This window comes from Carassius auratus, chromosome 20, assembly GCF_003368295.1.
Source record: "Carassius auratus strain Wakin chromosome 20, ASM336829v1, whole genome shotgun sequence".
Classification (NCBI taxonomy): Eukaryota; Metazoa; Chordata; class Actinopteri; order Cypriniformes; family Cyprinidae; genus Carassius; species Carassius auratus.
Window position 1 is genome coordinate 3572689 of NC_039262.1, and position 16677 is coordinate 3589365.

The 16677-nt window shown below is 36.0% G+C and overlaps 1 protein-coding gene across 2 annotated transcripts in view; it reads left to right on the forward strand.

The window, feature by feature from the left end:
- disp1 (dispatched homolog 1 (Drosophila)) overlaps positions 1–16677 on the forward strand; it is a 58413-nt gene that overhangs the window by 23040 nt on the left and 18696 nt on the right. The window contains exons 1-2 of one of the 2 annotated variants that reach the window (XM_026290441.1): positions 8895–9467; positions 11705–12160. In XM_026290441.1, the coding sequence (XP_026146226.1) occupies positions 11739–12160 (422 nt within the window). In that variant the 5' untranslated portion in view covers positions 8895–9467; positions 11705–11738. Of the gene's footprint in view, positions 1–8894; positions 9468–11704; positions 12161–16677 lie in introns of those variants that run through there. The other variant, XM_026290442.1, reaches the window with a different exon arrangement.

Sequence of the window (16677 nt, forward strand, 5' to 3'; positions counted from 1 at the left end):
AGCAAGAACATGGGGATTACAAAACACTAGATAAACGAATACTCTGGTATTTAACCCTTTAACGCCTGACATTTGAAATAATACTCAGAATTATTTTTCTTTTTTTTAATGGAACATTTAATTGAGCCTTTAGACAAAATACTTTAAAAAAGGTTTAACGTGTTTTTGTTGAGTATCATATTTGATACTTCAGGCTTTATGGCTCATAATTGTCTGTTTTAATGAGAATATGAAGAAAAACTTCAACTGAGCTAAAATATGCAATTTGGTGCAGATGCTTGTATTTATTTAGCCAAAACGTGATGAAATTCTGATGCTTTCAATTTAAACCAATTTGCTTTTTACAACAGAGTAGTAGATATTCACATAACATGTTATAAATATCAGTTGCCAAATGAAAACATAATGCAATGCAATTCAGAGAGGACTGAGAGATACACGTTTCGATGATCACATTCAACTCTCCAATTTTTCGGAAAAGTTGCATCATTTTATTCAATTTCATTATTATGTTTACTGGACATTTGTACAGTTTTACTAAAAGATTTTTAGTTGCTAAAAACATAAACTATCAGACGACAGGCGTGGAGTAATGCAACAGGTTCTTCATCAAAGTTTTGATCATGTTGAACATTTAGAGGGCTTTGCATATCAAGTGTGATACAGTAGGCTTTAGATAATTGATAACATAATCCTGTAGTGTCATATTTGGCACAAAATGTGGCCAGATGCAGTGAAAAAGCCAGAAAACGGCCCTCTGGGGGGAAATTTACTGGTATTGCTGTATACTGCTTGCATTTTAAAAAAAGTTGAAGAGCATTTCTGGTTTGCATCCAAAGTCATAGTGCAGCTCTGAATGCACCACATATGTGTATGTGTGTGTTGGTGCATAAAGCTGGAGATCCGACACCAAAATATAGGTTCAAATGTAAAAAGCTTCTGGCTAATCTGGCGGGGCATGAATATATGCATGAAACTCCCAATGCATATTACATAAATGCATGCATTTCTAATGCAATATGAACAGATCGTTTAATGTTGTTGTGTTATTTTCACATTTTTAATGTGGCCAGCAGCTGTTGGTTCACAGCGCTCATTGGAAACATGACACAGGCAGGATGCCAGCAGTCTTTCCCCAGCCGAGCGCTGTGAGTACGGTCCTGTTCATTAAAATCAGACCCAACACACACACACACACACACACACACACGTCCGTCTTTCCTGGGGCCGTTGAGTGAAATCATGCAGGGTGAGGTGATTTGCTTTGTGTTGGCATGAAAGCGGAACGAGACGCAGACCAGGCCGCAGCGCTGTGGGTGGAACCGCGTGGCAACAGCTGAAATTTATTATGCACTTATGATATTTTTGCGGTCTTTGTGGTCATTTATCATAAATGTACTTGTAATTTTTTTGTGGTTGGCTTGCGCAAATGTTTGTGTTAAATTTTCAACAGGTTTATGTATTAAATTCTGCTGTGTGGAATCAGCTTTAATCAAACTGTCTGAGTTTCTAGATGCTTTAGAGTAATGCTCTTACAATGCAGCTGTTAGTTTGATAAGGTTTGTTGTTCAGCTTTTATAGTTTGTCCTTTTAGGAACTACTTTTTTAGATGAGAAATAAGATATTTTTTCATGCAAAAAATGCATTTGTATATGGTTAGCAGGTTTAAAAGTTTGTTTGGGGGGTGGATTCATACTTTTATTAAGCAAGGACACATTTAATTGATCAAAATTAACAGCAAAGACAAAAGATTTAGTTTTCAAATAAATGCGGTTCTTTTGAACTTTCTATTCATCAAAGAATCCTGAAAGATAAACTGTATCCACAAAAACACTGTTTTCAACACTGATAATAATCAGAAATGTTTCCTGAGCAGCAAATCAGTATATTATTATGATTTCTGAAGATCATGTGACACTGAAGACTGGAGGAATGATGCTGAAAATACAGCTGCGCATCACAGAAATAAATTACATTTTACAGTATATTCACATTGAAAACAGGTATTGTAAATTGTAATAATATTTCCTAATTGTACTGTATCTTTGGTCGAATTAATGCAGCCTTGATGAGCAGAAGAGACTTAAACAAACAACATCCAGAACTTGGATTGAAAGAAACTGCACTAATGAACCCATAACATGCTTTAGAGAGGAACCTCATTAATTTAGTCTGAACGAGATATTGAGGTGGATGTAGTTTTAGCAAACGCAAAGCCTATTTCAACCTCCAGAAATAAACGTTTCAATTTTTTTTTGCTTATTCCTGCTACAATGCCGTCAGACTGCTGTTTCTTTTCATTTTGGCCTTGAGAAATCATGTCAGAATTCCTCTGGCCCCTGAACCTCCCTCGCTTCGGAATCTGAGGCCCCTAGAGAAATTTGACATCCACACTCCAAAAAGTGGGTGGAAGTCCAGAAGACTGTGTCTGACAGACGTCCTCCCTTCTCGGGCCGCTCTGTCCCTCTCCACCCCCTCGTCCGCCGGAGGAAATCCAGCGCTGCTTGCTGTTAGCTGAGCCGCGGCCAGATCTCAGATTGACTCTGGAGTGTTGGGTCGATCCTCAAAGGATGAGCCGAACAAATGCTGACATACACAATCTCTTGTCCTTCTACCAGCTCTTTCTGTCTATAAATCAACTTTTGTAGGCAACAGGATGTATTGCCTACGGAAGGAAGGAACAGAAGAGTTCAAAAGTCTGTAGATAGTTTTTTCACTATAAAGAACTTACAATGGAAATGTTTTAGTGACGTTAAAGGAATAGTTCACCCAAAAATTTGAATTTGCTGAAAATGTCCTTACACTCAGGTCATCCAAGATGTAGATGAGTTTGTTTCTTCATCACATTTGCAGACTTGCTCACCAATGGATGCTCTGTAGTGAATGGGTGCCGTCAGAATGAGAGTCCAAACAGCTGATAAAAACACCACAAGTAATCCACAGCACTCCAGTCCATCAGTTACTGACTTGAGGAGACAAAAGTTGCGTGTTTATATGAAACAAATACATCAAGACATTTTTAACTACAAACTTCAATTTTGGCTTGTAAATGGTGCTTGATCTGTGCAGATCTCTCTCCTGATTCAAATTAAATTACTTTTTCAGTGGACATTTTATTTTAAAATGACTTGATGGATTTCTTCAAAACAAGCAGCTGTTTCCCTTACGAGACATTTACTCATTGACTGGTGTGGATAACTGTGAATGTTATTTGGACTCTCATTCTGACGGCACCCATTCACTGCAGAGCATCCACTGATGAGGAAGTGATGCAATGCTACATTTCTACAAACCAGATAAAGAAACAAATTCAACTTCATCCAACGTTTGCATCTCCATTTGCTCCCAACCAATCAGGCTTTAGATCAAATGACAGGCCAGTCATATATAACAAATCTTCCTGCACAAAACATAAACTAAATGATCGTTGTCACAAATAGAACAGGGTTTGTGCTTTCGCTCGCACCTGAGAGCCGTTAGGCAACACTTGTATGAGGAATGGTAATCAGGAACACACTCCCATATTTCATTTCCAGCCAAACGTCCCATCCCTCCTTACTTTTTATGGATTTACATTTTTGTACACTGTTAAAAATTTATTGTAATTTTACAGGAAATTCCTGGCAACTAATTGCCGTGAATTTACAGCAAGTAATATACAGGTAATATATTGTTTTTTTAATACCATAGAGTCCTGTATTTTTACAGCAGTGCTACTGTGATTAAAGTAGCATTATTACAGTAAAATGCTGTAATTTATTTAAATTTACTGTATATTTACTGCAACTCAGTTGCCAGGAATTTCCTGTAATTTTACAGGAGACAATTACAATATTGTAATTTCTAAATATAATAAAATACTGCAATTTTCCATCTTCCAAAATTAAAACCAAAACAATGGCAACTTTTTATTATTTTTTATTATTAACACACTATGCAACATCACATATTACAAATGTATTTTATCTTTTTTTTTCATACAAACAAAATTACAGTTTCACTGAAGAATCTAGCTCACTTCCAGACAGTCTATCATCAGGGGGAACATGGTAATAAATAACAAAAGGTCCCAACCAGTCTTGAACTGGGGAAGCTGTGGGGTTTGGGTGGGCATCAATACTAGCCCATCAACTCAAAACCCAGGAGCCTTCTTAATAGGGTGCAGACAGGTGCGTTGATCCTCCGTCTCTTCTCTGCTTTGCTGACATCTTGGAATTGATTCCACAAAAAGCTCTGAAAACAGAGAGAGTAAAAACAAGTTTTCATATCAGGTAATGATAAATACTGTGTAAAAAAAAAAACATAAAAAGTAAACTTGCTTGTAGAAAAAAAATGACGTTGATGTATTTATTTAACATCAACACATTTAACAACATAACATTTAGAATTACATTGGCTTTTACATTGTTTTTCTTAAATATATAATGTCACTGTATGCACTGTAAATTGAATGTCGCTTTGGACAAAAGTGTCTGCAAAATGGGTCATATGACGTTGCTAAAAAGAACATTATTTTGTGTATTTGGTGTAATGAAATGTTTAAGCGGTTTAAGGTTAAAAAAACACATTATTGTTTCTCCTCTACAGGTACTCCTCTCCTCGCCTTCTGAAACGTGTTGATTTTTACAAAGTTCATCGTTCTGAAAAGCAAAGTGTGCTCTGATTGACCAGCTATCCAATCTATCTATAATGTGACTGAAATGTTATGCCTCTTAACATACTGTGCCCTGTCCGGCCGAAGCAACGAGACAAACATTTAATTATAATGTTTATTTCATTATAATGTCAAACCCATTATAAATGTGATATAAACATGATTTCTAGTCGTGTTCTCTTTTGGAAGGCCAAACAAAGTAGTTTCCCTTTTTAAAGAAACAGCGTTTAAGAGTGACGCTTCAATTTAAACGAACGAACAAACACATGAGAGCAATTTCAAAAGCTTAAGGAGCTGTCTGTTCTGCTCTCTTTAGCTCTCGATCGACCTGGATGTTTTAGGCAATATTAAAATCCTGACGGGGACGTGTCCCGTATGAACGGCGCATATGGCCACCCTATACAGATCTTCTTCATTCACCAAGAGCTTGTAACACTCCAAAGAGAAAGGAAAAAGTAAAATCACATCTAATGACTTTAACCCCCAAAATTGACTTAATGAAAATTGTAATGTTAAACTGCTGTCTGTCAGACTTCTCTGTGTTTACATAAATGTCTTGCAGGGCAATACCAACTCTATGTTAGACACTTAATAGCAATAGCTTTGTCTCCATCCAGCTTTTTAATGCACATTTTAACATTTTGAAAACAAACAAAAAAATCCTGAATGGAAACGGTTCAAATTCACAAAATATTCTAATGTGAATAAAACTTTTTATGTGGATTGACTTGCTAATAAATGCAACATAAATGCACATTTGTTGCAACTCTATCGGCTGTTTTAAGTTGCCCCTTAAGTTTTGATCCCACAGCGTTTCATGACTACTCTCCTGTCCATTTCTAATTTACATAACAGAGCTGATGGAAATGCTCTCCAGTTATAGGGTTTCTTTGCCAAATTTCTACGAATGCGCTTAAAAGGTGCAAAGGAATTGGATGGAAACCTGTCTTTTGACATCAATGCATAGAGTATATCGTAGAGTCTATTTTCTTTATAAGTGTGCAAACAGTTTAAACATACCTTTAGTGTTTGAGGCCTCTTTAGGATACTGTTAGTTAAACATGTAGACAGTGAAGGTCGCTGCACTCCATTCAGAAGGTTGTTGTGGGGCCCCATCACAGTTGTCCCTTCCAAAGACATCATCCATTTGTCTGCACTTAGTGCCTCTCCTGAAATGCATACACAATATGATAACTAAAAGAGCACTAGAACCCTTCACTACACACGCATGAGTGGCAGTATTGGCAGGATGGGCAAAAGTACCAATTTTATCAGGTGGGAGAATAAGTTATGGTATGGTTTTTCCTAATTTAGACTAGGCATTTTAAGGATGCAATAGGATTATGTTGAATTACAGCCTTTCCTTTCTTCTTTGACATATAACCATATGACAATTATTAACAGGGCTTAAAGCAAGCAAACATATGTTCCATCTAGCAGCCAGTGTGCAGCTGATCCTGCGGAGTGTCTACAGCTGTTCCCGCTCAGTCTTTTCCTTCTGCCTTGACCGTTCATGACCGTGGTACAGTTATGACGCGTTTCCACCGACCCCCCCTCATTTCAATAAGACGAAATATGATATCAAACACCACTGCCTCCTTTCGTTCTCATTTTCATTCGTTAAACATATTAATAGACGCAGAAATAAAGTTCAGGGAAATGTGTAACGTTAGGCCTTGATTATATAAAACAAAATATTATACCAAACAGTAGCCTATTGTCTCCTATTTTCATTTTAACATATTAAAAGATTAACTGAATAAAGACCAAAGATTACCTGTTCGGTTCACCCAAAACGAATTATATTTTATGCTTTACCACTAAAGAGACATCACAGCCAGCGGCAAATGTCAGATGTCTACCCGAGTTGAGAGTGCTCCCGACGGATTAATGATCCCTGAGCTCCCGCTGATCGCGTGGAGTTGACCGTCTCCGACATCAGCGAAACACATTTTTTAATAGACGCAGTCTGTATAAATAAACCGCATATTTGAGTTTTAAACAACTACATTCTCGCCTGAAATAGTTAAAACACTAACGTTATACCTTTCATGACACGATGTCAGTAATATTTTAAAAATTATCAAAAGAAATGGTGGTTGAAATTACAATGCTGCATTGCCACTCCCGAAAGTTCAGTAACGTTACCTTTGAACAAGTACCTCGCGAGCAGGGACTTTCTGAGGGGCATTTTTTTTACCCAGAACTTTATTTAGATCATGGTAGCTGCGGTGGAAGCACACCGAGTTCCAGCTCAAAGTCCATAGTTTCTGGGTAAAGTTCTTGCGATGTAAATCTGGATCGAGTATGAAGACGCGATTTTAACTAACTTCACCCTATTCCACTGAATTATACCAAATGAAACAATCAGCACTCACTCAGATCACCAGTATTAATAAATAAAGACTTATAAAACAAATTTTATGTTACATACCTGAGACATGTTCTTTCTTCCAAAAAGTACCGTCCGTTGGCCGCGTAATTTCAAAATTCAAACAGCAGCGATCCCACAATGCTATGCGGTTGCTGTAAAAAAATGCTTCTACAGTGTAGTTACAATAATTTTACAGGACTGTCCGTTAATTTCCCATAATGCACTTGCATTTACAACAAAAACATGAATACAGTGCGTTGTTGTAAAATTTATTGTAAAAATTACATCAATTGCTAACAGTGTAGCAAAGAATAGAAAGCTGTATATGAATGTACCTGCGCCTGCCGCATGCATGGCTTGCAACTGCATGCGCTAATGTTTGATGAACATCAACGATTAATCTGAAGGCGTTGACTAAATTAAACGCTACTATCAAAATACTTTTCTTATTAGATGTCTAAACATTTACTTGAGTTCTTAAGAGTTCCCAACTGTTTCTCTTTGATCCGCTCTACAATTTGTTTAGCTTGTATTGATCCGTCTCCAGCGCAGTTAAACACATGTGGGACTCAGAGGAAGCAGCCAGGAGTCGTTCATCCTCATTTCAGAGAGGCGTCGGAGAGATGGAGCTGTAGAAAAAAAGACACGGAAGAAACCCGGGCAAGTTCTCGTTGAGGGTTGCATCTTATGGAGAGCAGGGATCTAAGTCAGACCACTTAGACAAAATATTTACTTGAAATGCCTGCTGGGATTTTAAGTTAATTAGTTGATCATTTCACAACACATTTGCATGTTCATTTAGTAGGTGGCATTAGCTAACTGGCATATCTTATGGCATTTTGGAGTAGAAAGGTACTATCCAGGCCTCAGACAACATCATAACCCATGCACCCTTCCTCTGTGACCCTCATCTTTCTGTGATGTTCTTTCTCTTCCCTTCTTTTTTTTTTCTTCTCTCCCGCTGTGTTGTTGGCTGACCCCGTCAGCTTTGATGAAGTGCTGGCGATCAATACAGGGTTCGCCCGGAGCGTTTTGATTATGGCTTCATCCAGTACCAGTGACCCCCCCCCCTCTCTCTCTCTCTGAAGACTCTTCTCTTTGAAGTTCAGCTGCCTGTTGTTATTTCAGACGCCATCTTTACTCAGACCCTCACAGTCCTGCAGCTGAGCATGAACATGTGGAGCTGGGATGGGTCTGTCTGTCTGTGTATCAGTCTTTCCATCCATCCATCATTCCATCTGTCTATACATCAGTCTATCTATTAGTCTTTCATTCCATCCATCCATCCATCCATCTGTATATGTCTTTCATTCTAGCCATACATCCATATTTTGTTCCATCCATCCTTCTGTCTATCTTTCTTTCATTACAGCTATCCATCCATCTTTTGTGCCGTCCATCCATCCATCCATCCATCCATCTATCCATCCGTCTTTTGTTCCATCCATCCATCCATCCATCCATCCATCCACATATCCATCCAATTATTTAATGTAAATGTAAAAAAGAAATTGTAGGCTATTTGCCTTTTGTGATCATTAACTAATTGTGTTGGAAACATCAGTTTTATCATTACTTAAAGAAATTGTTTATTAGAAAATAAAACGACTCCAGAAATCACACTTCTAGTCCAATCACAAACTCTATATCCACAATTTGCACCTTTTGCAAAAAAACATGTTGCTTTTTCGTTTTTTTTTTTTAAATGTATGTCTGGAACAAATCCAAATAATTTATCATAATATGAAATAATTTGTAAACTTCATTATGACCTGCTATCAGCATAATTTAACACACCTAACGCAATGGTTCAAATAGAGACATAGCACATCTGATAGATTTTGCTTCGTATGTTTACGTTCAACGCTTCTTCTCTGCTGCGTGCGTCGCGTGCGTCAAACGCTTTTTTAAAGCAATGCAGCGCCATGTATTATAATGAGAGCGCCCTGATTGGTCGACGGGCCTCTGACGTCAGGAATCCCGTCGCTTGCGTTGAGTCGGTTTATGGAAGCGCTGTAGTGTTTGTTGCGTCGCGTTGATGGACTGTTTGAATGCGCTCCGTTGTTCTCAACAAATGCGCGGCACAACTCGCTCCTATCGAAAGGATTACAGAGTTTTATTGTGATCGAGGATTGTTGTTCTGTCTCCGGTTACGGAACGGCACTCTTAAACAGACTTTAAGTTTGTTTACGGAGTTTGGGACGCGTTTGTTTGGCTGTTTGTGGAGCACAATCTGGTCGAGTCCACAAGAAGCACATAACGCGGTTAGCAACTTGAGCTTAGACTGAAATCATAATGCGATTGATGAAGACATCTGAACATAATATATGATTACATCTGAACACGACTCACCAGAATCCTCGTTTAAATCACTTTTGTGTCCAGGGCTCATATAATGAGTCTGTAAGGAATGGAAATCTGGGATCTGCCCTAAACTCTGTAAGTTTGTCTTTTGTTTATGATTTAGATCGACACAATTGTTACATTCTTTCATCTATCTATCTTTCTATATAGATATAGAATTATATAATGTTTTTATTTAGTTATGTTATTTATTTTTTTGAGGTTGCTGCTTGTCCTGGTCTTATAATTATGGTAAAAGAAAATAATATACGCTTGCATGTTGGTGATATAACTTTTTTATTCATTATATATATATATATATATATATATATATATATATATATATATATATATATATATATATAAAAATAAAATAAAAAAATATATATGTATATATGAATGCCATTGCATTATTTAATTCCATTTGAATAACAAAATATCCACAAAATTATTATGAAGAATTATAGCACATGCTCACTTTAAGTCAAACATTTGACAATTTTATATAGTTTGAAATTAAATAATATATCTAGTGTTCAAAAAGAAGACAAACCGTGAAAATTTAGATGGTTATGATGCACACCTGTGGTTCCTCCGCTAGGACACTTGAGAAGAACGGACTTCATACATCCACTAAAACATGCTGAAGTCAATGTAAACATGCAGATACTGACACTTCATTTGATATGTTATTATCTAATGCACATTCATGCACAAGTGTCCAAATACTGTATTTATAATCAGTGTGTTTCAGTGCTTTAATCTCCCCATCAGAATGTGTTTTTATTTCTCGTTGATAGTTTTGAAACTTCTAGTTATGATCTTCCTCCAGTGCACAGCGTTGAGAACGGATGCACGAGACGTCCAGCATTACACTGAGCATTCATAGCTCTGAACATGTTTTCCCTCCCTTGGGTTTCTCTCTTCAGAAAGCTCTCTCTATATCTGCCTGCTTTTTAAATGGATGCGGTTCAGCTGCGAACACAACCGGATTTGTTGGTGCACGAAGGTATTTTGGACGCTGTGTTTACAGGACAGTCAGAGGAAAAACCTGCTCGCCTCAGTATCAAGTGAGATCTTTCATGATCCCGGGGCATTTATTTTGGATGCTCGCTTTTTGAGATGATCTTCGGTTTCCGTCGAAGTCGTGCAGGTCTCCTCCTGTCTCGTAGGAACGTGGGTGATTTACTGACCATGGCGTCAGTGTGTGTTTCTGGGCAAACTTCCAGTATCACAAGCGTGCGTTTTACCTGAGTAATACGGTTGGATCTTATTTTACTGTGATATGCATGGTGTCCAGTGAAACATTTAATATCGCAGAGGTTGCTCATGTCATTCCTCTGCAACAATTTCCTGGCCATAGGGGCTGAAATTCAAGCATACCATGAAACGTCGACTCCTCTGCTGTCTGTCCAATGTGTTTGAACCTGTTCTTTTCAATCAGACAGCGCCTTTGAAATTCGCTTTGTTCACAAAGCCATTCTTCCTGAAATTACAGTGTAGGCTTGGTAATCGAGAACCGGTTCTCAGTCTGAAGTGGTTTTTTTATTTTTAAATACTGCAATCAAATGATTTCAGTAATGATAGCAGTTCTTGAACTTGTCCTGAAACTAAGAATCTCATTTATTTTCTCCATAGAGAAAATTATTTATAGCAATAGCATACAAACATTTAATAAATGCTCTCTTTTTTTGTGTGTGTAAAATATATTAACATATTACTATAATTATTTAGTGTTTTTTTATTATTGTTCATTTCTGATTTCCTATTACTTTTTTTGTGCTCAATAAATTTTGTTTTGTAAAATCAACTTTAAAGAAAATTACATTTCTATTTGTTTGAATTAAATTTGAATTTGAATTAAAACGATTCAAATTGGAATTTAAAATCAAAACCTTAATTGTCACATTTCTTATATTTCCACCAGTTATTTTCATCAACTAAATCTTTAACCACAAAAACATTTTTGTTGCTAGAATAAACTAAAATAAACCAAAATAAAATAATTGTATTAATTGTCATTTTTAATTAATTTACTTTAACTTACTAAAACTGTAATAAAATTACAAAAATAATAAATAAAAATGGGAAAGCAACCGCAACATTACTAAAACTGACACTAAAATTAAAATGAAAAAGAAAAAATATGAATGAAGTGCTGTTTATTTACACACAGCACGCCCATATATGTCGTTCCTAAACAGTGGACCAATCAGAAGACCCGGAGGCGGGGCAAGCGTCGCCTGCTTTTGTTCACAGTAGTTAGTGATTGAAATAACTTGAGTTGGATCTCTGTGCATGAGTAGTGACCGTGACTGTGTGTTTATTTGCAGATTAAGGTCGTGATCAGCAGATCCAGGAAAGATCATGGCCCTGAGCGAGGGCTTCTCCACCAGCAACGGCGGATCCTCAACTTCTGCAAACGCCATAGAAGAAGCGGAGGACGAGCAGAGAGTCTCTGTGTTCACGCCGACACACTCGGCTCAGAACGGCAGACTCGAACCCAACGGAAGCATGTGTCCGTCATCGCCAGGCTCCGCCTCCTCGTCACATGTCACAGACTCTCAGAGGCGGGCTGTGCTGCTGCCACAGGCCTGCTGTGTTTACTGCTCGCCCCGTCAGCCCGTCTGCTGCAGCGGGAACCAGCAGGATTGTGCTCTCTTCCAGAGCGGCGTGTCGCCCGCAGCGCTTCACATGAACTCGTGCTGTGTTCAGGGTGTGCACTGTTTCTGCATGCAGCATCACTGGCCTGAGCATCTCCAGAACCAGCCCAACATGACCACGCTGAGGTGAGAGTCTGATCTCCACTGCATTAAAACTAGATTACAAACCGACATTTATTCAGATTTGTTTCACTTTCCTCACTAACTATAGTGTTCTGCACTCACTAGTAAAATACAAACAAATTATGTCTTTTTTTATTTTTCTATGGTGACACTCGTAACGTCACAATGCATCCACGGGCATAATTCATCTCTAAATTCCTTTGCAAAATATTGAAGAGCTAAGAAAACGCTCCAGGTAATAATTAATGATAATTTAAAAAGTTGTAAGATTTTTTTTATTTGGGGTTGGAAAGATTTTGTTTACAAAAATGCTCATCAAGGCTGTATTCAATCAAAAATATGGTAAAATTGAGAAATATTATTATGATTTAAAACAGCTGTTCTCTATGTGAATATCTGTTAAATTGTAATTTATTTCTGTGATGCGCAGATGAATTTTCAGCTTCATTCCTCCAGTCTCCAGTGTCACGTGATCTTCAGAAATCAGAATAATATGATGATGATTTACTGCTCAAGAAATGTTTCAAATTATTATCAATGTCGAAAACAGTTCTACTTCCGAAAATGTGTTTGGAAAACTTTTTTTCCAGGATTCAAGTTCAAAAGAACAACATTTAATTGAAATCAGAATATTTTTTAAACATTATACTTCTTGTAGCCTTTTTAAAATAAATGTCATTATTCTCACTTTGATCGATTTAATGCACCCTTGCTGAATGTTTACAATAAATATTATCTAATTTAAAAATTACGATAAGAAATTAAGAATTTATTAGCAAAATAATTCGTCTCTATTGTGTTATAATGTTTTTGTGTTAGTTAGCTGTATTATGTGTCTTATGCAAGAAAAAGACAAACCCATTAAGATCACACCAAGTAAATACTTTAAATACTTACATAGGCTACTTGGAATATAACAACAACTGCGACTTGCTGATTGAATATTTTAGAGCTGAACACGCCTAGCAAATTATTCCACATTTTATTTTGCTATTTATTGCTTTATTTTTATTTACACCGGATCTTTTACTGGAAATATTTAAAAAAAGTAATTTTTTTTTTTTTTTTTAGGTTTTCCACAACACTATCAGTAAATTAATACTAACATTACTTTATATAATAATATTTAAACTAGTGCTGTCAAACAATTAATTGCGATTAATCACATCCAAAAAACAAATAAATTTGTTTACATAATGTTTACTGTTTATATTTATTATGTTTATATAAAAGCACACACATACAGCACATATTTACATGTCTTTAAATGTATAAATGTATATTCATATAATTTATGTATTACATAAATATATATATATATATATATATATACATGTTTATTTATAAATACAAAATGTACACGTTTACAAGCGATTAATCGTTTGACAGCATTCATTGAACTTTTTTTACTTAATATTATTTGTTTAATTATTTAAAATAAAAATTGTAAATCATGCAATTAATTTTTTTTACATTTTATTTGAACTTATTTAAGTGCAAATATTAAAAATATAAATTAATTTTCATATTTTTTTATATTTATATATTCTAAAATACTGAACAGTCATTTACCAAATTTGTAATAATTACACTTTTTCATTTAAAACTAATTATGGACCAAAACAAGCAATTTATGATTAAAAAATCAATGTTTCAAGATGCTGCATATGCATCGGCAGGATTTGCAATCGTTGCATTGAGAAAACAAATTTAGATTATTCTGTATTATTATCTTTTGCTGTTAAATTGGACGTAACCCTCCTATAAATCATCTCAAGTAGTTTACCTTTGTCTTTTTCTTAGCTAAGATACATTAAAAGAGGACTTTACATAATCCTCTGAATGCACTTAAAATACAGAACTGAATCATGAATCGAAATCGAATTTAAAAATAGTTCCTGAATCGAATTTAAAAGCGGTGAATCGATTCGCTGTCTACCTAAAGATTCAGGAATGATGCGGCTGAGACGGATGGCGGTTGATCTTCCAACTGAGGAATGATGAATAGCTTTTGTTGACTGAAAAAGAGAGAGCTGACATGTAGCCATCTGGGGTCATGTCACATGTTTAACCCTTCCCCGACACGCTTCATTTACCTGCATCTCCCACCCTGATCTAACCAGGTGCAACACCCTAAAGCAGCCCAAATCAGTGTGTGTGCCTCTCAGCTGTTCATTAAACATCAAATGCGTTCTGATTTTGAAGTGATTCACTTCCACTTAGGACCGAAACGATGCTTAGCGGTGGAAACTTGTCTTGTCGTGTCTGCGTAAGTCAACAGATGCTTCAGTTCAGCTCCTTTTCAGGAAGATGTTTGATCAACGTCAAACAGAAACTTTGATTAATATGACCCGGTGTTTAAAGACTGTCATGATGCTTCCAGTTCTTTGTTGCAGGAAAATCCACGAAGATATTCACGAAATGTGTGTGTGTGACAGCTGCAAGCCCCGACCAGCCAACAAGCCTTAAAATGATCTTTGTGTTCTCAATTTCAGGCTGTCATTTTGAGAAGCCTTTACCCGTGATCAGAAACAACAACTGTTTAACTTGCATTCAATGATTAGAGAAAAATGGAGACGTCAGACTGAGAATTCAAGAATTCATTCACTGACATTAAATATCATTTTGCTAAATAAATTCAAGCCAGCTATTTGTATAGAATAGAGAAATAGATATATTTAATTATTTATATATTTATATTTTTTCTATAAATATTTAGCAATTTTAAGCCGCATTTGTTTTTAATGCTTATAATTTCTATGCACATTAAATGAGGGTGCAAATATTTATATTTTAAAATATCATTTATAATATGTGATATGTATAACGAATAATATAATAAAAAATATACTTATATTTTTTTTAATGCTACTTTTTTTCCTAATTGCTTGGAATTTTTTAAACTTGGAAAAAATGAATATTTTTGAGTGATCGGACAAAAGGCATTAACAAATAATAATAAGATATAAATTTTATTTATTTAAATATTTATATATTTGAACATTTTTGAGAGGTGGGAGTTTTTACTAACAACTATTAGTTTTTGTCATTTTAATTCTTGGAAACATCTATGCAGATGTTTGACTGATAGGACAAAAGAGAATTGTTTAATTGAATTGGCCAGGTTGAACTCTAAAACCTTAATGTAGGTTAACAACTGTTAAGTGTTAACAAATAACAACAAATTACAATGGATTTTTAATGGGGTCATGTGATGTGATTTCAATATTTCCTTTCTCTCGGTGCTTAAAGAAGATCTGTGAATTTCCAAGGAATAGAGTGTCAAACCCAAAGAGATATTCTTTATCAAAGTTAAGACTGCCACGCCCTTCTAAAATATGTTAATGAGCATAAAATTTCTGACACACACTTGAGGCGTTCGGCCAATCACAAAGCACTGGATATCTGGCCAATCAGAGCACACCTCGCTTTTCAGGACGATGAGCTTTGTAAAAATCAACGCATTTCAGAAAGACGGGGCTTAGAGAAGAAACAATAATATATAGTATGTTGAAAATAATTTGTTTTTTGAACCTTAAACCACGTAAACACATTTTCCTACACCAAATACACAAAATAATGTTCGTTTTAGCATATGACCCCTTTACAAGGTATTAAACTCTGTTGCATAACCATCATGAGAATAGTTTTTTTTTTTTGCTCCTGCCCTAGGCTACACATTTTCTTTTGATGGTTTTGGAAGTTGCCTTTCGCTTAAACGTGTAATAAATGCTGTCATTTGTTTTCTGAATGTGTAAAACATCACGAGCGTTTAGTGCTTGAGCGCATTTCGCTTTTGCTCCGAACAGAAACACATGCACGCTTTCCAAACCCCCTCGGTGCTCATGATCCACCATACCTCCAGTCCGCTTACTTTTGGCAGCTCGATTGCTTTATAACACTGGCCAAAGGATGTGTTTTTTTAACTAAATGGTGCCATAAGCTGTTTTATTCAGTGCATGCACAAGTCAAAGTTTTGGGTCTGCTTTTGGATGCAGTCATGAGCTATTAAGGCTAGTTTGAAGAAGTCCTGTAAGGTTCTGTAAAGTGTTAAACAGATTTTTTCCCCCAAGAAATGAAATTTTGCTGTTGATTTACTCACAGCCAGGCTATCTAAGGTGTACGCGAACACCTGTGGCTCCTGACAATATATTGAAGTCTTATGAAGTGAAACGATCTGTCTGTGCAAGAAAATAAACATTATTACCTGTAATCCAGAGCCTGAGTGTCCGGTTCACAAATGAATCATTCTTTTGAACCGATTCTTTTTGGTGAACTATATGAACAAGTTCACCAAACCGTCTGAAACGGTTCATGGCGAATGAAGGGCAAAATAAAAGTTTTTATGGTTTCTCATTGTATATGTAAAAAAAAAAATAAAGCTAGTTTATTCACTTTATATGCTTTAGACGTGTAAAGCATACGTTTCATATCATTATTAGGTGCTTTAGTAATTTAACTGCATATAGTAACATTATTGCATGATTATGTAATTGAACTAGTTAGTTGAAACAAACTGT